The following is a 22,647-nucleotide window of genomic DNA, read 5'->3' as shown; positions in this document are numbered from 1 at the left end:
AATTATTGTACAGATAGTGAGGGAAATATAAAGAAAAAAGACAACAACTCAATATAGGAAGGTCAGAGAAGTCTAAAATGGCCTAAAGCTAAAGCTAGACTTAAAGTAGGATTAGAAGTTGCAAATGAGGATAAAGAATACAGACTCTCTTAGCACAAGGAACTGCCATTGCAACGCATTAAGGCAAGAGAGAACCTGGTTTATTCAGCAAACTACCAATCTTTAGTATTACTTGAGTGATGCATACTTAAGAAAGATTGGTTTGGAAAGATAAGCACCCTTCCCACTGTCATCTCCAGTCATTTCTGTCCTGTTCTTCCTTCATTTTTCTTCAAAGTATTTACCATCTCTTGTCATTATACTATAAATGTATCTGTATATTTGTTTGTCTGGCTCAGCCACTGGAGTGTAAACTTCATGAAGGTAGGCATCTTTTACTGTTTTTATTATTTCAATACCTGCAGCCTCTAGAGCAATGGCCTGACATATAGTAGACCCTCAGTAAATATTCATTGAATGAAAAATGAAAGAATAAGTAGGGATTTGCTTATTAAAGACCTTAAATATAATATTTAGGAAGAAATATCAGGATTGACTTGGTATAAGGGTAGAGATGAGTGCCAAGTCTGAGAGTATCTCCTGGGTTTCTGACTAAAGTGACTGAGTAAATGGCTAATAACCAAATATGGATTCAAGAGTAAGAGTTAAGTTTTTGTTTTCATTTTTGTGATGGTGTCGGATGTTGAGTCATACATTATGATTCTCCCAGAGTTGTAGTGAGGAATTCCCTCACCTATCAAGAATTCACAAAGTACCTCAAAGGTACAACAGCAGTCTACATTCATTCTACCATAAGGAATGAAGCTGATTTTTATTAACAGCTACAGAGCAAACTATTATAACTAATAAAACCCTACATTATCATCTTCATTGCACGGAAGTCAAAAGTGGACAATTGAGAAATTCAAATAACCTGCCTCAGAACCATATAGTTGAAATGAGAAAAACAAATTTTTGCAGTTGAACATAACTGAGTCTTCCATTGAACCCATCATTTGTCACCTGGCATGCTGTTGAAGAAGTTTCTCTTTATTTAGATGATAAACTCGGTATCATTTCCCTACTAAAGAAATTTAATAGTGAGTAATTAAATGTATTCATGCTCATGGTCCCTGCCATGAGTTTACAATTACTTCTTGGAACTGAGCTAGCCTCAGTGGGATATAAAAATTAGGTTAATCATATGGTGAATACTTACTTCATCCTGTGCTTGTCCCTACTAGAAACAGAAATTGTCTCACTAATTGTATGCAAATTCTTTCACCAGAATCATCACAGAAAATTATGCATTGCTACTCCTTTTCTAAAGAGAAGACAAAAGTAACATTTTAAAATATCACTTTCAAATCAACACAAATGAATTGTTTTGGCTTTGTGTGTAAAAGCCAGATCCAAATTAATATTATTTATAGTACACAATTTGGAATTTAAATCTAATAAACTGATATTTAATATGTTGTGAAACACTTCTGTATGTTTTGTTGCTAGTGATGTTTTCATGATTAATTAAGGAGATATATTGGCCTCAAACTTCAACATAGTATATTGATGAATAAATTAATTGCTGTTTTAAGAACCAGAATTCTATGTAGAGCATTGGCTCTCCTGCATCCTTAACCAATGAACCAACTTTTCAGGGTTAGCTGAGGATCTGTTTTTATGAACCAAAAGTATGCCTGTTTTTATCATTCAGAATATAGTCCTTTCTAAAATGGATTTCACAATTTCTTTAATTCTACGTTTTTTGAGACTTATTTTAGCCTTTATTAATGACTCAAGAAGGTTGCTATGAAGACTGATCATGAAAACTTTAGAGCAATTTCCAGGGATAACCTAAGGACTTGCTGAGGTGTGCAGGGCTCTTGGCTCATACCACTCATGACCTCCCTCCGCCCCAGTTTGGGAGTTTTTGCATTTACTTGTCACATTCTTTTAGGGTCTAACTATATAAACTAAGTCATTTTCATATCACTTTAATTCCACTGAATATTATTTATTATAGATTCAGAAATTAGATTGAACCATAAGACATTTGCCAAAATTTGAATATTTTAGACTAACAGGAATGACAACTTCTTATAGTTCCACCTGATATAATGAAAAATCTCCTGACTCTTACATAGATAAATACAGAATGAGGGAAAATGTATAGAATTTAGAGAAAAGCAAGCAACTGACATTCTCCTTTCTCTGTAATTTTTTTCAGAACCTATCTAGATTAGAGGAGTTATTCCATTACACCTATATTAATTTTAGTAGCGTCCTATTGGGACTATCTTTCTCTCTTCTCTTTCTACTGTATCCTTCATTTCCTCTAATACTATAAATTCTAATATACTGAAAGCAATTTTTTTTTTTTTTGAGGTACGCGGGCCTCTCACTGCTGTGGCCTCTCACGTTGCGGAGCACAGGCTCCGGACGCGCAGGCTCAGCAGCCACGGCTCACGGGCCCAGCCGCTCAGCGGCATATGGGATCTTCCCAGACCGGGGCATGAACCCGTGTCGCCTGCATCGGCAGGCGGACTCTCAACCACTGCGCCACCAGGGAAGCCCCTGAAAGCAATTTTATAAATTTGTCTCCTCTCTGCTCCAAAATCTCCAGAGTTTCCCTGTTGACAATGGAGTAAAATTTAACTTTTAGTAGTTTATTATTCAGAAGTTTCACTGAGTGCTTTTTAGTTGCCAGGCACTCTTCTAGCACTGTGAACAAAACAAAATCTACCTTCATGAGCTTATATTCTAGTGCGGGAAATAGACAATAAACAAGGCTAACTGAAAAAAATATATAGTATGTTAGATGGTGATGTTAGGGAAAAATAAAGCAAAAAAGGGCAATAGAAAATCTCAGGACAAAAGTTCGGAGAAAGTAGCCTAGGATGGGCCCACTGAAGAGAAAGCATTTGGGTAAAGACCTAGAGGAAATGAAAGAATAATCCTTGCAGACCCACATTGGAGAGAGCACACGAGGGCAAAAGCTTGAGTTAGAGTATCACCTGTCCGGTTATTGCAACTGCAAAAAGGCAAGTTTGCTACTGACTTCTGAGAATGAGAGTAAATGAGGTCAGAGATGTGGGGCTATGCAGGCTACTGTAAAGAATCAGTGAGAAGCTTTGGGCTGTGAGTGATATGATCTGACTTGCTTGCTGTGACTAGTCTGAAGGAGGCAAAGGCCGAGCAAAGAGACTTGTAAGGAGATAATTGTAATAATCCAGACAAGAGGCAATGTGACTTGGACCTAGATGCTGGCAGTGGCTATAGGGAGAAATGGTCAGATTCTTGATATATTTTAAAGATAGCACTGACAGAATATGCTAAAATATGAGATGTGTTTGTGAACAAGAAGAGTTGATGATGACTGTTATTTAAAGGCCTTCACAACACAGCCTCAACCTTCCTGCCTAGTTTTATCTCCTGCTTTCCCTGTTCACTAAAGTGTGGTGGAAAAGTCCCTAAAATTAAAAATGGAAGGCCTGAGTTCAAACTGTGGCTCTGCCACTTATTAGGGTAATGATTTGACATAAATCACATAATCTATCTTTATGTCTATATCTTCACTTATATGGCGGGGATAATAATACCTACTTCACAAGGCTCTTAGGTGATTCAACTGTATTGTAAAATGATAATAAAGCATAATATAGTTTATGAATCTACTACTCTAGAAAACTAGTCTATTAACTATTAATAATTTATTAAGTATTCTTTTTTTGTTTGTTTTGTTTTGTTTTTTGCGGTACGCGGGTCTCTCACTGTTGTGGCCTCTCTCATTACGGAGCACAGGCTCCAGATGTGCAGGTTCAGCAGCCATGGCTCACAGGCCTAGCCGCTCCACAGCATGTGGAATCTTCTCAGACTGGGGCACGAAACTGTGTCCCCTACATTGGCAGGTGGACTCTCAACCACTGCGCCACCAGGGAAGCCCCTATTAAGTATTCTTTAAGCTTCCACCTCTCTGTCTTTGCCTTATGCTGCAGTAACTCCTTCCTCTTCACCATCTCCACTGATTAAACCCTCCCTGTCCTCTAAGGACCAAATCATAGTACAGGTGATTCTCTCTGCAGTGAAGTTCTCTCTGAGGGGCGCTATTCCTCCTCTCAATTCAACACTTTGCTTTCCCAAAGTGTTGGTATATAACTTTAATATGAAAATTAGGTCTTAATGTAAGGCCAGAAACTATCAAACTCCTAGAGGAAAACATAGGCAGAACACTCTATGACATAAATCACAGCAAGATCCTTTCTGACCCACCTCCTAGAGTAACGGAAATAAGGGACCTAATGAAACTTCAAAGCTTTTGCACAGCAAAGGAAACCATAAACAAGACCAAAAGACAACCCTCAGAATGGGAGAAAATATTTGCAAATGAAGCAACTGACAAAGGATTAATCTCCAAAATTTACAAGCAGCTCATGCAGCTCAATAACAAAAAAACAAACAACCCAATCCAAAAATGGGCAGAAGACCTAAATAGACATTTCTCCAAAGAAGATATACAGACTGCCAACAAACACATGAAAGAATGTTCAACATCATTAATCATTAGAGAAATGCAAATCAAAACTACAATGAGATATCATCTCACACCAGTCAGAATGGCCATCATCAAAAAATCTAGAAACAATAAATGCTGGAGAGGCTGTGGAGAAAAGGGAACACTCTTGCACTGCTGTTGGGAATGTGAATTGGTTCAGCCGCTATGGAGAACAGTATGGAGGTTCCTTAAAAAACTACAAATAGAACTACCATATGACCCAGCAATCCCACTACTGGGCATATACCCTGAGAAAACCAAAATTCAAAAAGAGTCATGTACCAAAATGTTCATTGCAGCTCTATTTACAATAGCCCAGAGATGGAAACAACCTAAGTGCCCATCATCGGATGAATGGATAAAGAAGATGTGGCACATATATATAATGGAATATTACTCAGCCATAAAAAGAAATGAAATTGAGCTATTTGTAATGAGGTGGATAGACCTAGAGTCTGTCATACAGAGTGAAGTAAGTCAGAAAGAGAAAGACAAATACCGTACGCTAACACATATATATGGAATTTAAGAAAAAAAATGTCATGAAGAACCTAGGGATAAGACAGGAATAAAGACACAGACCTACCGGAGAACGGACTTGAGGTTATGGGGAGGGGGAAGGGTGAGCTGTGACAGGGCGAGAGAGAGTCATGGACATATACACACTAACAAACGTAAGGTAGATAGCTAATGGGAAGCAGCCGCATGGCACAGGGATATTGTCTCGGTGCTTTGTGACAGCCTGGAGAGGTGGGATAGGGAGGGTGGGAGGGAGGGAGATGCAAGAGGGAAGACATATGGGAACATATGTATATGTATAGCTGATTCACTTTGTTATAAAGCAGAAACTAACACACCATTGTAAAGCAATTATACCCCAATAAAGATGTTAAAAAATAAAGAAAATTAGGTCTTAAGTAGTTTAAGTGTTTAATATGAAACAAACATTATTTGAGTGACTGTTAATTCATAAATCTATATTTTAGTCTCCTTATGAAGATACAATGGTTGTATTTTATGCAAGTTTGAATTGTGAACTTTATATATTGTGATATTAAAAAATAGGTAAAATCAGAATTGGGAATTTTATGTAGTGTACTATAAAAAGTAGATAAAATCTCAATTGATGAGCAAAATAGTAACTATATAAATTATGCTAGATATCTATTTCTTTAGGAAATTGGTCTTCAGTCATTTGGCTTTAAAATTACACAAATTTTTCAAGAATGCTTTTCTTGCATAAAAAGAGATTCCCTTATATTATAAAAAGATATTGATAAATATCCATAGTGCTGAGGACATAAAAAATGCTACAAACAAGCTTGAAAAAATATCCAATTATTCTTAGGGAATATTCAAAATCTACAGAGATGGTCTCTTGAAAAATTGATGTTTATAGCAAGAGAGAAAAGTGGGTTTCTCAAACCTGTCTCAGAATTTAGAATACTGCTTTGGGTGATGAGGGAGGTGACTGCAAAGACCATATCATTAGAAGTTACTTGACATCTGAAATCCAAATAGAAAAATATTCGTTTCTTCAGGAGATCAAAAAGACCTAAGAGTTTCTTCTGAAAACAAGTAAAATGAACACCAGAAGAACAGATTGTCATTATGCTCAAATCTTCCTTCTCCTTATTCCTTATGTTTCAACAATAACCAAGTTGATTTATCCTGCCACTTTAATCTAGAAATTACTCTCCTTCCTTATTATCTCTCACCTGGATTACTTCAATATGGCCTCCCAATTGGTTTTCCTGTTTTTTGTGTTACCTTCATCCACTGTATCCTTCACACCTTAGCTAAACAATCCCTCTAAAACACATGCAGTTCTGTCAGTCTCTTCTTAAAGTTCCTGAGGAGTAAAGGCCAAATTTTATAATATGGTAGAGAAGGCCCTTATGAGGTGTCCCTTTCTTGTTACCTCTCCAGCCTTTGAAGCTCTTCCCACAGTCCACACCAATTTTCCACACCCTACTTGTTCTTCCAAACACACAACATAATCTGAAGCATTTGAAGTTCCTGAATGTGACCTGCCATGCTTCTTCTGATCCTCTTGACATCCTGATTCCTCTCTATGAAATTCCCATTAATTTATTTCTGTGTTCTGACAACTTTGCTGAGCATCTACTGAGAACCACTAGACTAAATACTGAGCACAGAAATACTCACTACTTTCATGGAGCCTACAGTATGGGAGTGGGGGGAGGAGAGGGAAGACACTAATCAGATCATCATTCAAAATATATGGTTAGAAACTGGTAAAAAAAAATCTCTGAAAGAAATGTACAGAAAGCTACAAGAGATTATATGAGGAGTAAGTGATCTAGTTAGAAGGTAAGTGATGTCTAAGGTGAGGTCTGAAAAATGAATAGAAGGCAAAAATGGAAGGAAATAGTCTTTTAAAGGGAACACTAGCATGTGTAAAGGCAATGAGGTGGAGATGCATGCTACCTTTTAAAATATCTGAGAAGGACAATGCTGCTAGAGGTTAGAAAGCAAGAAGAATAATGGCACAAAATGAGACTAGAAAGAGAGGGAGGAGACAAGTATGACCAGATTTTGGTATGTAACATAAAAGAATAGGAAAACATTGAAAGCTTCATTCAAGGAAGTACCATAGACTTTCCAGACAGAAACAAACTAGACAAAGATTAGTCTAGTTGCCATGTAAACAAGTGAACTAAAATTCTCCAGTGGTCTAGTTCTAGAAAAGCCCAAGAGAAATAAGAAAATAACGCATGCCTGGGAGGAGGAGTTTAGTGCCTTGAACCTGTGGCAAATAGTTGAAAATATTTGCTATATGCCTGTATAAATAAAGATTAGGTTCAGTTGCAACTGACAGAAAACTTTAAAGTTTTAAAGTATCAAATTCCCCTGTATGATATCTCTGAATTAAATATGGACACTACAATGTAGTGGTCAAGAGACAATAAATGTTATTGTCAGAAAATACAAGAGGACTTAGGGAAAATCTAAGACCCAAAATAACCATCTTTGAAGAAGGATTTTCTATTTTTACTCTTGATTTTTTGTAGAAAAGGGAAAACTCAAAGACATTCCATCTTACCTCAGGTTTATATGTATGGTTTCAAACTGTGTAAGTTGGCAGATCTTTGCTTATTTTCACTATGCCCTTCTTGAACTATGGCATAAATAAATGCTATAGTCACAGCTGCAGATAATTTTAACCAAGCTACAATGTTGGTTACTCCTTCTGTGTTCTGAGATCTTAGAGTTCAGACTGTAGCCTTTGAACATGTTATTTCAGTACCTAAGCTGCTTTGGAAAGAGTCCAAACCAAATGGTTACTAAATCGGCTCTGTAGTGCCATTATGATGGCGTTAAATGCCGTGAGGTTTACAGAATCGTATTCCTCTCATGACTGAGATTAAAATACAGTATAAAGTAGACTTTCAGATATACACACCTTTCTCTTGGAATATACTAGCTTTGGATGCCAGTAATTATGCCAGATCAGAGAAATTGGGTAGTAGTGGGTACCTGCATAGCAATCTATAAAATTAATGAAAGAGGCTTTAATTTGAGTAAGTACAAACTGCTGCTATATCCCTTTGTCACTTCTTTTTAAGCTCAACGATGCCACATGGGACAGACCCAGTCCTCTCCTTCCCAAATGAGTTCCCATGGCCTCAATGTTTCTCTATCTCATACTTATAGAGGCATATCCTTCATCTCATTAAATTAATTATTCTGATGATATTCCTCCCTAATTTCTACATTTTCACTTCTCATTTTCTCCTCAATTTCTTACTTCTCTGAAATATGACTCCTATATTCAGCATTCCATTGATGCTACTCCTGTTGTGTGCACCAGTGACCTTCTAATTAAAAAGCCCTTTTCTATCCTTATCAAAGAGAAGGGTTTTTAATAGCATACAGATAACTCTCTCCTTTTTGAAATTATATCCACTCTGACATAGATATTTCCTGACTCTCCTCCTGTCCCTCCATGTGCAGATAGTTGAATCAAATAACTCTTTCAAAAGAGAACATCAGATAAACAAGCCCAGTTTGTGTTGCTAGCAGCTGAATATCTGGATGGTACTACTCACCCAAAATAGGTCATTATTCATGGGTGATATAAAAAGTGTTGATGTGTAAGGATACAGTAGCTCAAGACTGCTTAAATCACTATGATTCTATTTAGCATAATTAGTAATATCATTATATAATATAACATTTTAAAATATTTGTATGTGTAACTGATAGTGTTCTTTAATAACCATGAAAAAGCCTTTAATCATTTATTTTAATCCAACAATGTGATCTTCTCCATCATACATTTTCACTACTATTCTAATAAAATTATTTTGGGTCTTTTGAAGTTACTTACACAATACAGTGTAATTTGTATAATAGTTACTTAAATATCAGTTTTGCTAGATCCTGGTCAAGACAAGAATCATAACTTTGTTTATCCTGGCATATCTTAAAGAATCTCGGATGTCTTAGTTTTCAATAAATTATATTAGATTAAAATGTTAGACAGCTTTTAAATAAAAGCAAGACTTAAAAATTCTTTACAGTAGTGAACTCCTCATTACTCTTGTGATATTCACCTAAAACTGTAGTATTCATTTTCTGACCAACAATATTGCACTACAGATTTTCTAAGAACTAGGAGATACAAATCGTAGGCAGTTGTAGAATTAATATGACTTGACTTGTGATTTTCTAGTTTATATAACAGGTAAGTTACACAATCATAGATTCAACAGCAGTATTTTCTCTGAATTACAATGTATTCCCAACTATCTTGGCAAATAAATAAGACAGGTACATCTGAGTTGCAATGAATAAGATAGGCTATTAAAATCAAACACAGCTTGTAAAAGAACTCAAATTTTCACCTGGGCTCTGAAACTATAACTGTGTGTCCTTTGCATTAAAAAGATGCCATTTATTTCTGACTATGATTAATGGTTCTTTTTAGGCAGCCAACTTTCTTTGCCATTTAACAAAGATTGTGTCCTAGGGTTTTGTTTTATTTCAATTCTAGTGTCACTTCTAAATCTGAAAACTCAGATAACAAAATGTTGAATTTGAATTATAATTTTGTTTTATTAGTGTGAATCTTTCAATATCTATTATGCAACTGGGAACATATATAAATTTCATCAGAAGATGTGTGGCTCTATATTCTGTGAAATTCCTGTAGGTAGGAAAATAACAGCCTAGCACTGACATATCCACATGACGTGATGATAACAAACAAAGGCAGTATCTAAAGAACTGTGCCAAGCTGTGAATTGGTCACAGGGATGATGTGTGTGGACATAGTTATTATTTTTACAACATGCAAGAAAATCAAACAAAAAGTTTTTTTTAATTATTTTGGTACTACAGTAAATAAAAGGAGAAAACGGAAAATAAGATGTCAATTGGTATTTTTAAAAAGAGCATGTTCATAGGTGTCAAAAATGAATGAAAGAACATTAATTCACTATCAGAGAGCAAATCCCAGTAACAGGATAAATGAGGCATGAACGTGTACAGTGTACATTAATGTTGTTTAACCCAAGTTTGTGTGCTAGATGCATAGTGAGGCCAAACAAACAAAAACGTCGGAGTTTGGATCAGAGAAAGGTTTACTGATCTAGAGGGTGCTGCTCTCCAGAGAAGATGGGAGATGTAGGTTTGTCTCAGATCCATCTTGCTGGTTGGCCAGGGTGCAAGGGTTTTAAAAGCAAAAAGGGTAAAAGGGGAGGGGGCCTTGTAATTTCAGCTTCCCATAGATCTCAATTGCAGACTTCCTGCCACCGTCTTATGATTTGATGTGTCATTGGTGATTTTGATTGATTGTTCCTACAAAGCAAATTAGTAAATCATGGTCTTATGATCCTTTAACTTTTTTCTAGGAGAGAGCAAAAACAATAGTTGAGACATTTTATTATTTACTTAGAGCATTATGTGATGGTCAAGAATTTCATTTCCCAGTTGACCCCTGATGTTTTTTTCTGTTAAGACCTTTTGGGCTTTGTGTTTTCTCCAAGACCATTTGAGTTTGCTTCACCTTTGTTTGTGTGTTCCCTCACTTCTCTAATTAGTAACTGATGCTCTTTGGAACACAAGGAAGGCCTAGAAGACTAAAGCCTTTCTCTAAAAACAAGAAACGGGGGACACTGAGGGACTTTTGAACCCAGGAGGACCCTCAGAGTCCTGCTTGATTTCATTAAGATAGGATGCAGACCATCATGTTACGTATGCATATAATAGGAAACAAGGGAAAGAGTACTGAATTTGGGGCAGGGATAGGGGGGATCTAGGTAAGATTTGAAGAGATAATTACAGGCATACATTACAAAAGGAAAGACTAAACAAAGCAATAGATATACTAGAATAATTATATAGTAATTAACATGCCCTCTTTCTTCCTCTTTAGGGAATTGTTTTCATTTTGATAAAAATTAATCCTGACTGCCACAGTATTTCATTTGGCAGGATATCAGGTAATTTATATTTCAAATATGACCTCATCATCAGTTCCATCTGTTGATATTAAATGAACATCCGTAATGTTTGAAACTCTGACTTGTAGAAAACATACCTAAAAATAAAAATCCTTGAACCTGAGAGACTCACATACCAAACAGAAAACTGAGTAAAGGGTGCTCTTATCTAGCAAATGCTTTGCATTCATTTTAAGTCTTCAGGTTTAATCCACCCAGCTCTCCACTCTAAGTCCAGGGACCAAGGGAGGGAGAAACTATAGGAAACTGCTGCCATAGAATGAGCTCAAATAAGTGTTAGACCTTCTTAAAGAGGACTAGCATATTTTTTTTATGCTAAGCCACAAGGGGAAAAAATAACAGGCTCTGATCCAAAACAACCTTCGTTTAAATGTTATACATAGATTCAAAGAATCTTTTTTCCTTTTTTTCACATTCCAACTCAAAACTGAGAGCTCAAAAATTCAAGATTTCAAGACAATGTTGTCATGAAGAAATATTCTAAGTGCTGGGTTCATGAGTTTGCCACTTCATCTTTAACCCAGACATTAAGACCCATGACTTCCCTTCCACATGCAGAGAGATCTGAATGAAGAACAGTGTAAAGACCATTCCATTCCCTCTGGAAGTCTGTTTCCCGCTAATAAATGCTCCTTTTTCAGCAATCTTAAAGGCACCTTCAAGACCCAGTTCAAGTTGTTTCTCCTCATGGCAGTTTTCCTGGTCCCATTAAGGCAGATTTTACCAAACTTTCCCTTGGGCCAACAATTTCCCTTGAGTACGGCTATCATTACACAGTTTTAAACTAAGTTTCATTTGTTTATTTGAATGTCTGTTTCCTCTACTAGATTATGAGTTTGAGTGCCCATTGCATCACCTAGTTTTCATTCAGTTCACCCCCAATCCACATCACTCCCCTACCAAGACAGGAAGAGTTAAATAATGCCTTCTCCATTTACAATAATGGGTCCTCAATAAATAGTGTTGCAATGTTTATTTTATGACACAGTTGAACCCAAAAATGTTGTTACTACTTTGCTCAAGGGGAAAATCAATACAGCTGTTCAAAATTAATTCTGTCTAGTGAGTAAAATTAGCAAAAAGTTTATGAAATTGTTCTTGACTACAGGTGGTACTAGATTTTGTTTTTGGTTTATCTCATCAAAAATATATCCAAAGCAATGTAATAGTCTTTGGTAGAGGGATTTTGAGAGCTTACTCAAGGTATGATGTTGCTACTTCATTCAAGCAATATTTTTAAGGAATGTTTTTGCCCTAAGTAAAGAAAGTAAAATTAAATGATTCAGAAATAACCACTCATGTTTTTAAATTTCTAATAATTCATTGTATGTTTTGGAATATAAAAATATTGATGTAGACTCAGTGCCTGCATGTTATTTAAGGGCATGTTTTTAGTAACCCCTCTGGATTTCTTTCCCCACTAGGATACTCGATACTTCAAGCTATCATGGAAAAAGCAGGACAAAATGGTTGGCATGTCAGCGCTATATGTGTGGAAAATTTTAATGATGTCAGCTATAGGCAACTTCTAGAAGAGCTTGATAGAAGACAAGAAAAGAAATTTGTAATAGACTGTGAGATAGAGAGGCTTCAAAACATATTAGAACAGGTAAGTACTGGACTTTATGTTATTATTAACCTAGACCTTCTACAAAAATATTTGACTTTTTTTGGCCCATCAATATCTTCTTCCAACAGTTTAGCCCGAAGTGTGGAGTTTGGGAGTTTTCATTCCATGATTTATTTATCTCCAAGACTAAATCATAATCTTTTATCACCAAAGGTCATTGTGGTTCTCAATGAAGTTAGAAGTACTTTTCCTCACACATTTTAAAGACGTACAATAGAAAGGACTTTTTGTGACTCAAGAGTTCTTGACCTCCTATTTTCATAAGCATTAAGATTGAAGATTAATTCCATCTAAAATATTAGAAAATGTGACTCTGTACTTTTTATAACCTTTAGAGAAATAGCTCTGTGATAAATATCAACATGAATTAATAAAGCAATGAAATAAAAGAAAATTAAGTGGCACAGTGCATATAGCATATTTTCTTCTAGATGTTGTAAGTAAATACATTACCACCACAGTGAAGATGGCTTTCAAATCTCCTCACAAGAAAGAATCATTTAATAAAGCTTTCAGTAAGTATCTGTTGATTTGATTTGAAGCATACAGGAAAAGATAAAATTGAGCTTTGTCAGTGTGTTATATGAAAGAAAAATATCATCAAATAATGGATAACACTTGCCTTGCCCCTAATCCTGCATATCATGATAAAGCTTTAAAGGCTGTATTTGGCCAAAATTGCAGTGAATGAATGCCATCTAGTGGTTTTATAAATGTTTGCTCCTATTTATCTACAATATGTTAGGTTAGCTAGACAATAATGTAGCATGTTTTATTGGTTAGTTTGCTACATACAGTTTATTTGCATAACAATATGATTTGATTCACTTACCAATTTTGAGGTTTATTTATGAGAACAAGTTAAGTACTCAACTATACATATCAAAGCCAAGATATGTTTCAGAGATTTCTCCTTAATATCCAGGGACGCTGAACTAGATGCCATAAGTTTCCTTCTTCAACTATAATTAGCATTCGTAAATGTTAAAAGTAAAAAAGCATGTAGTGGGCTTCCCTGGTGGCGCAGTGGTTGAGAATATGCCTGCCAATGGAGGGGACACGGGTTTGAGCCCTGGTCCGGGAAGATCCCACATGCCACGGAGCAACTGGGCCCATGAGCCACAGTTACTGAGCCTGCGCGTCTGGAGCCTGTGCTCCGCAGCAAGAGAGATTGCGATAGTGAGAGGCCTGCGCACCACAATGAAGAGCGGCCCCCACTTGCCGCAACTAGAGAAAGCCCTCGCACAGAAACGAAGACCCAACACAGCCATAAATAAATAAAATTTAAAAAAAAAGAAATAAACAAGGAGAGAATAAATAAGATTATTTAAAAAAAAAAAGCATGTAGTATTTCTTTTAAAGTTCTCATGAAGCCAGACTATACTGTAAGGAAAAATGAAAGAGTACTCTCCTCCTGTTACACTTTTATAAAAGAAGAAAAAGAAAACATTTGATTGATGAATTGTGTTATTATTCTATTAGAAAATGTTAATTTTAACCTGTACATCACTCAGGTTTATTCCTCAGGGAGTCCAAGAAATCATTAAGGTTGTGATTATACGAGGTATATGAAACTTTTAGTGTGCATTTATGGAATCCAAGAAAAAATTCTCCTACTTTCTTAAGTAAGACCTGGTCACTTCAGCTCAAACTCCCATTCTCCCTCCCTCCCCCTCTACCCCTATGTTGAGAGTTTGAGTTGTTTGACATGAACAACTGAAGCTTTGTGAATAACTCTTCATGAATCCCACAGAACAGTCAATTCTAACATCTTCCTGTCAGTGGGTAAAGCTCAGAAAGACCCTCTAGTTGCTAAAAGACTTGTGCTTAAAAGACCACAGCTGGAGAAGGCAATTGAGTGCCTAAAGCATATTGACCCATTTCAGAGGCTTAGCAGGTTTCTAAGAAGAAAATCAGCACACCCAGGTGCTATGGATAAACTTGTTGAATAAATAAACCTTAAATAAGCTCTCACTAAGGGAATCAAGCATCTAACTTTTGTTATGATTTCAAAGAAATTATTTTTTTTATTTTTTCCAGCTTTATTGAGATGTGATTAATATGTAACATATTATAAGTTTAAGGAATATAACATTATAATTTGATACACAAATATATTGTGAAATGATTACCATAGTAGGGCTAGCTAACACCTCCATCACGTCACATAATTACCATTTCTTCTTAGGGGTGGGAACATTTAAGGTTTACTCTCTTAGCAAGTTCTAAGTGTACAATACAGTACTGTTAAATATAGTCACCATGCTGTACATTAGATCCCCAGAGCTTAGAAAACTTGAGTGTTTACCATTACCATTTCTATTTTAATTTCTTCAGAATGCTAAAAGTTTTTTTTATCATGACTGCATAGTAATAATGAGACTATTAATAGATTTTTGTCTATTTAAAATGCGGCTCAAATATAAATATCATAAATTGTAACAAAGTCTACTCTACTGTAAGAATATATTGTGTTCTTAATTGTCCTATAAAATTTCTCCCCAAGAAAAACTGTTTCCTATTCTGAACATTTTTTAACTGTCTATATTTTAATTCCTGTAGCGCTAAGCAAAATCACTTTTAATGTTTCTTGACTCATCTAAAAACAAGAGCTAGTCCAAACTTTGTCAGGAACTTGTACATTTACTTCAATAACTCTGTGTTTCAATATCCTCCTTAATAAAATGAAATAACAATAGAAAACAATTTCAGAGACTCAAACAAAGCATTTTTTAAAAAGTAAAATGCTATGTAATCTTGATCAGAAAAATGTCTCTAATTTTTTTTCTATTAAAGTATAGATGATTTTCAGGTGTACAACATAGTGAATCAATATTTTCATAGATTATCTTCCATTTAGAGTTGTTATAAAGTATTGGCAATATTCCCTGTACTGTACAACATGTCGTTGAATCTTATTTATTCTATACATAGTATATTGTACCTCTTAATCCCCTACTCCTGTCTTGTCCCTCCCCCGTTGCCTCTTCCTGCTGGTAACCACTAGTTAGTGCTCTATATCTGTGAGACTGTTTCTGTTTTCTTATGTTAATTACTTATTTATTCTTTAAATTACACGTATAAGTGATAACAAACAGTATTTGTCTTTCTCTGCCTGACTTATTTCACTAAGCATAATACTCTCCAGGTCCATCCATGTTGTTACAAATGGCAAAATTTTATTTATTTATGGCTGAGTAATATTTCATGCTATATATATACGTGTGTGTGTGTGTGTGTGTGTGTATATATATATATATATATATATCACAACTTCTTTATCCATTCATCTGTCAATGGACACTTTACTTCCATGTTTTAGCTATTGTAAATAATGTGACTGTGAACATTGGGGTGCATGTATCTTTCTGAATTAGTGTTTTTATTTTCTTCAGATATATATCCAGGAGTGGAATTCCTAAATCATATGGTAGTTCTATTGTTTAATTTTTTTAAAAACTTCCATACTATTTTGCATAGTGGCTGCACCAGTTTACATTCCCACCAAAAGTGTACTAGGGTTCCCTTTTCTCCATATTCTTGCCAGCATTTGTTATTTGTGGGCTTTTGACGATGATAACCATTCTGACAAGTGTGAAGTGCTACCTTATTGTGGTTTTGATTTGCATTTCTCTAACAAATAGAGATGTTGACCATGTTTTCTTGTGCCTTTTGACCATCTCTGTCTTTTTTGGAAAAATATCTGTTCAGATCTTCTGCCCATTTTTTAATCAGGTTGTTTGTTTTTTTGATCTTGTGTGGACTGTTTATATATTTTGGATATTAATCCCTTATCAGTCATATCATTTGTAAGTAATTTTTCTCATTAACTAAGTTGTCTTTCTATTTGTCAATGGTTTCCTTTGCTGTGCAGAAGTTTAATTAAGTCCCATTTGTTTACCTTTGCTTTTGTTTCCTTTGCTTGAAGAGAATGATCCAAAATATATTGCTATGACTTATGTCAAATAATGTGTTCTGCAGATGTTTTCTTCTAGGAGTTTTATGGTTTCCAGTCTTACATTTAGGTCTTTCATCCATTTTGAGTGTTTTCTTTGTATATGGTCTGACAAAATGTTCTAATTTCATTCTTTTACGTGTAACTGTCCAGTTTTCCCAGAACCACTTATTGAAGGACTGTCTTTTCTCCATTGTATATTCTTGCCTCTTTATTGTAGATTAATTGACCATAGGTTCGTGGGTTTATTTCTAGGCTCTCTATTCTGTTCCACTGATATATGTGTCTTTTTGGTGCCAGTACCATACTGTTTTGATGACTGTAGCTTTTTAGTATAGTCTGTTGTCAGGGAGTGTAATACCTCCAGCTTTATTCTTTTTTTCTCAATCTTGCTTTGGCTATTCAGGGTCTTTTGTGGTTCCATATTTGGATTATTTATTCTAGTTCTGTGAAAAATGTCCTTGTATTTTGATAGGGATTGCATTAAATCTGTACATTGCTTTGGGTAGTATGGACATTTTTAAAATGTTAATTCTTACAGTTCATAAACATGGGATACCTTTCAAGTCTTTGGGTCAGCTTCAAATTCCCTTCATCAATGTCTTTTCAAAGTATAGGTCTTTAACCTCCTTGATGCAATTGTAAATGGGATTGTTTTCTTGCTTTCTCTTTCCCATAGTTCATTATTAGTATATAGAATAGCAACAGATTTCTGTATATAAATCTTGTATCCTGCAACTTTATTAAATTGTTTTATTAGTTCTAATGGTTTTTTAGTGGAAATTTTAGGGTTTTCTATATATACTAATATGTCATCTGCAAGTAGTGACAGTTTTACTTCTTCCCTTCCAATGTGGATGCCTTTTATTACTTTTTCTCATCTTATTTCTGTGGGTAAGACTTCCAATACTATGAAAATAGAAGTGACAAGGCTGGGCATCCTTGTTCTGTTCCTGATTTTAGAGGTAAAGCTTTCAGCTTTTCACTGTTGAATATGATGTGACCCGTGAGTTTGTTATAATACTAAACCGACTCTACAAGAAGTGTTAAAATGGAAAAGAAAAGGTTACAAGAAGTGAGAATTTATAAGAAAGGAAAAATCTCAGTAGTAAAGATCAAGCGGGATCAGAGCAGACACCTGGAGCAGGCTCAGGCACACACTGTGACAGCCCTGGCCTGCCAGATAGAGCCCCAGGCCAATCCCAAACTGCCTCCTCTGCACTCAGTACACCCTGTTCAGGTGCAGGTCTAGGTCCCAGCCAGCACCATCATCTGCCTTCACCCTAGTGGAGAGTTGCAGCAGAGCAAGAGGGGCTGGAGCAGGCTGCCAGTGTGGGCTGGGGTGTGCTCTGGGGCGGCTACAGCAAACTGGTCAGAACCCCAGGGAGTTTTCAATCTGCTTCCCGCACCTTTTCCCAAAAGCAAGTGTGTGTGCACATTCTTCAAAAGTAAAGTGTCAATTTCTTACAGCCTCGTGTTAAGTCCAACTGGTTTACAAACCAGCTAAGGGGACTTTTCTTAGTGCAAGACCTCAGGTATGGGGTGCACAATATGTGGTTCGAACCCCTCACGGTCGAGGGAGAATGTCCAACCCCATGATATCCTCCTCCTTTTCTGTATCCCCTGCTAGGGATGGAGGTTCTGACCTGATTTCTTCTCTTCCCTCTCTACCCATCTCTGTGTGGATCTTTCTTACAGTCTTGTTAGTGGAAGAGCTTTTCTGCCAGTTTCAGTTGTTTACAGCTAAAGTTGCTCCACATATAGATATATTTTTGATGTGTTTGTGGGGGGAAGTGAGCTTGATGTCCTCCTTCTCTGCCATCTTTATCTCCCGTCAAAAAATTCCTTTGACAAAAGGTAGCCCTTTCTCAGAAGATAGTGAAATTAGTACAATGAGGATAAGGGGATGTGTTAGTAAATTTCTAGAAGGATGGGCACACTTCATATTGTGGTGACATGCTGTCAATAATTACTTCATTGACACTTCAATTTGTATCAATTTTCAAAAACTTAATGGAAATAGCTCACAATTTTCTCTCAAAATATGTTAATGAACAACTGCTTCAAAAAGCACTTTATCTTCTGTACATGTTTTCCAAATTATTTTTATGCTATGAATTAATTAGTTCTTATAAATGTATTGCTAGTTAAAATAGCAGTTAACCACATATTCATTCAAACATCTCAAAACATGAATTTCAAAACAAGCATTTGAAAATGTGTTTTAAAGTTATATTGACTTTTCCACCCTAAATTACACCACAGAAAAAAATGAAAGAATTTATGTAAATATCACTCACAGAGCTATTTAAGGCAATAGAAATATAGCAAAACCACCAAGTTAGATTTATTATATTGTTTGTTTCATGCTGCAATAAAACAAATTACATTTTGTCTCTCTAAATCCAATGGGCAATTTGGTTCAATCATCTGCAGGAAAAAACTATGAAAAGAAACTTAAAACTAAAGATACTTTTTGAGTATTTGTTGAATTTGTGATCAATTATTGATAGAAAGAGTTTCAATTTTTACTTAAAGTAATATACCATTTTGGACACTAACATTATTCATCTTACCTAGTTTTCTTCATCAATTATTTTATAGAGTAGCTCAAAATAGCTTAATATAGCTGGAAACAAATGAGTTGTTTTTATGTCAAAATAAGTGCCCACTATAAAGTGGGAACCTTTTCATATATTATTTATTTTCACACATATACTTTGATTTTAAATTTTGATTGCTTGCAAAAAGTTCCTAATGATTTTATCTTATGCCTTATCAGTTGGACATTTAAGTGTCAGACTTTGATTCATGTGTATAACCCAGTATACCAAAAAGCAGCAACAAACTTGATCTTAACTGTCTTTCAGGCATTAAAGATTATTTGACCAAAATAGCACTTAAGGCTAATGGTTGCTCACATATTTTTAATACACCATGAAAAATACCCAAGAGTCATGCAGCTAGATTTCTGTGTTCTATAGTCAGTGAAACTCTCCTTTTCTGGAATACAGTCTGGGCAGTGGGATGGCATGTACTTTCTTCTACCTCTTCCTTTGGTCAATTGACATATTCCCAAAATAATGATGTTTCCAAAAATGATTAATGTTTTTAGCTTTTGAGAGATGGGTAAGAAATCTTCAATTGTTAATTTTGAAAAAGTAAGTGGAGTAACTTAATGCCTATGACTCTTATTCTCCTTACTTTAAATAAGCATTGGGCTGAGATGATCTTGTAAAACCCTTCTCACTCTAAAAGTCAATAATGTTATTTCCAATGAAGACTTCCTGATAATTGCATTTGATCCTGAAGCAATAAATAATTTTACACATAGGCTATATGTTGAAAAGAAGCATGAAGTAAAACCCCACTCAAGTGGCCATTTCTGTATATTCATTCATTCTACAAATATTTCTTGAGTGTCCACTTTATTTAGGTCGGACATTATGCTCTGCTGAAGATAAATTTATGAGCAATTTCTGTTCTAGTTAGTAACTCTTATCTGGTTAACTAAGGCTCAAACCAAAAGCATTTCCTAAAATCCTACTAAAATATATTCTTTCTTTTAGAAATATAGTACATATAAAATGATCAAGCATCTCAGGAATTTTGCTATGAGTGCCAGTTCTTATTCAATACATGATGATATGAAAGGCATTAGATAGAGAACTGGAACTATATTGGCCCTAGCACAATTTATTTATTTGGCCGTAGGATGTATTTAAGGAGTCTAACCAAGTATTTATCAGGAGAAGATGGTATGGGTCAACCTTACAGTATGAAATAGATGTTTAACAAAAGAATGGGGAAAAGTGGCTCTACAGGTGGCTCACAGTTATCTCAAACTACCTCTAATACATACTCAAATCTGTGCCCCTTTCAACAGTATTCTTGCTTTCACTATATGACAGGGAAACTCAGTGTCCCACTAGACACTCAGATAATTGGCAAACCCAGTGACCTTGTCATACTGTTTGAAAATTAATCAAAAAAGCCTAAAAGCCATGACTGACCTCTCAGAGGTTTGTTACATCACCAAAGGAAGCCAATAATTCTATCTCAGGGCATGATCAATTAGAAAAAGGAAAATTCCTTACAAACAGAAATATGGCTGTTTGCACATAAGTGGTGAAATGTGGACATAGCCCCCAGCTAACTTATTCTAAATCCAAGGCCACCTCCTTACCTAGTACTACTTAAATGAGATGTCAGATCCCAGACAGGATTTTTGGCAAGTTGTCAAATGCATGGCAACAGATAAGACTCTTTATTTAGAGCCTGCATTTACAAATTTTCAGAATTCTCTAACATAAAAAAATTGCATTAAATCTAGAACTCTACCCAATCCACCTCCACTTCCAAAAACATCTCTAGCTCTGAATAAAGTATCAAAAACAACCAAAGCCTTCAGTAGCCTGCCTCTTATGCCATAACTGGTTGTATCATTATCTAGAAGGAAATACACGTTTTATTTAGTTACTGGCTAATGGCCATAAAGTCATTTTCTCGCACTAAAATTTTTAAAGAAAACACAAAAACAAGAGTAAGGGATAGACGAGACAAGAGAAGCACAAAGAAAAGAGTAAAGCTATCTTCAGTTATAAGGAGTAGTCACTGAAGAAGAAATCTGATAATTGGAGATAATAGCTTTGATTATTTGAATCATCTATAGGATTAAACAGCACACATTCTAACAGTAGGAATGAGTCAACAGTAGTAGACTAGACAATTCTGCCCTTGATTCCTAATGTATTAATTCAACATCTATGTGCCAGACATCATTCCAGGCATTGCAGGGCTGTACAAAGACGAGCAAAACATGTTCCCTATACTGAGAATGCTTACACTCAAGCTGGGATATCAGAAACATGAATAAATAATTACAAAACAATTTGATTGGTTCAGAAACAGAAGTATTACAAAATATATCAGGAACCCAGAAGATGTGGTGACTGAATATAATCAAGACAGTCAGAAATGCTTCACAGAGAAAACAGACATTTAAATTGAAAATGCATTGTATTTTTCCAGGAACAGAAAAAAGTAAGGATATTCCAGACAGAAACAATTGTGAAAACAAGGAGGTCTGTAAAAGCTCAGAAGGCAGATACTGTTGTGGGAAAACCCAAACAAACTTCTTGACCAACCCATAGTTCTAGCTGATAAAAATCAGGCGGGAGCAAATGTAGAATTAGAGTGGCACAGTAATTTAAGATGAAGTGGTAAAGACCTGTAGTAGCAAGAAAATGAATTCTTTGTGTTGTATTAGTTTAGCTATCTGTCTTTGCTGTTGACATATCTCCATCAGAGCAGGGTCTATTCTAATTATTTACCAATATATTCCCAGTGATATGAAAGAGGATCAAAAAATTATTGTTAAATAAATGAAAGTCTGAATGAGCTTCACTTGAAGACACAGGCAAGAGATATTTCTTTTATGTGTTCAAGGGAAGAGCACCCAATAGCACCCGGAGTTTCTGAAGGTAAGCTCTCAGTTACCTGAGAAGCTTTCTTGTCCAGAATATCTCACCCACCAAAGATGATAGGAAATTTGGGTTTTCTAGAGTTTGCTGTATAAGCTGAAAAAAGCATAAGAGTTTCATTTCCATATATTAAAGTAACAATGCATAAGGTGCAATGGGAACAAATCAGGCACTCAAATTACTACAGCAAAGAAATTATATCAGCAATTTCCTACACTACAGTACTGGCAGAGCTTGCTGCTTTTGCTTCATTATAAAGCTGCATTTGCAAATAGAGCTTTGCTCAGTCAGGAGCTGCAACAAAATAAGAGGAACTTAAAAGACATGAAGTTATGTCCAAAAAAAGGAAAATTTTACTTCTTTCATTTTATTTTTTGCCAAATTGACTTGAATGTACAAGCCCCATTACAATTTATGGGGTTTGTTGTTTTCATAGAAAATGAAAATACATTTACATATCTCAGTCAGACTAGTATAAATTTGTGGGAATTAGAAAG

General features: G+C 35.5%; 1 protein-coding gene across 3 annotated transcripts in view; it reads left to right on the top strand.

The window, feature by feature from the left end:
- The window catches only part of GRIA4 (glutamate ionotropic receptor AMPA type subunit 4), a gene marked incomplete at its 3' end in the record, with an annotated part of 520,821 nt that overhangs the window by 323,318 nt on the left and 174,856 nt on the right, over positions 1-22,647 (top strand). For all 3 annotated transcript variants that reach the window (XM_082845543.1, XM_082845544.1, XM_082845545.1), the window contains exon 4: positions 12,507-12,691. In XM_082845543.1, coding sequence (XP_082701669.1) covers positions 12,507-12,691 — 185 coding nt within the window. The remainder of the gene's footprint in view (positions 1-12,506; positions 12,692-22,647) is intronic.

This window comes from Leucopleurus acutus (genome assembly GCF_964270905.1).
Source record: "Leucopleurus acutus genome assembly, chromosome: 8".
Taxonomy (NCBI): Eukaryota; Metazoa; Chordata; class Mammalia; order Artiodactyla; family Delphinidae; genus Leucopleurus; species Leucopleurus acutus.
The sequence above is the reverse complement of the archived record's forward strand: the minus strand, read 5'-3'. Positions and strand labels throughout refer to the sequence as shown.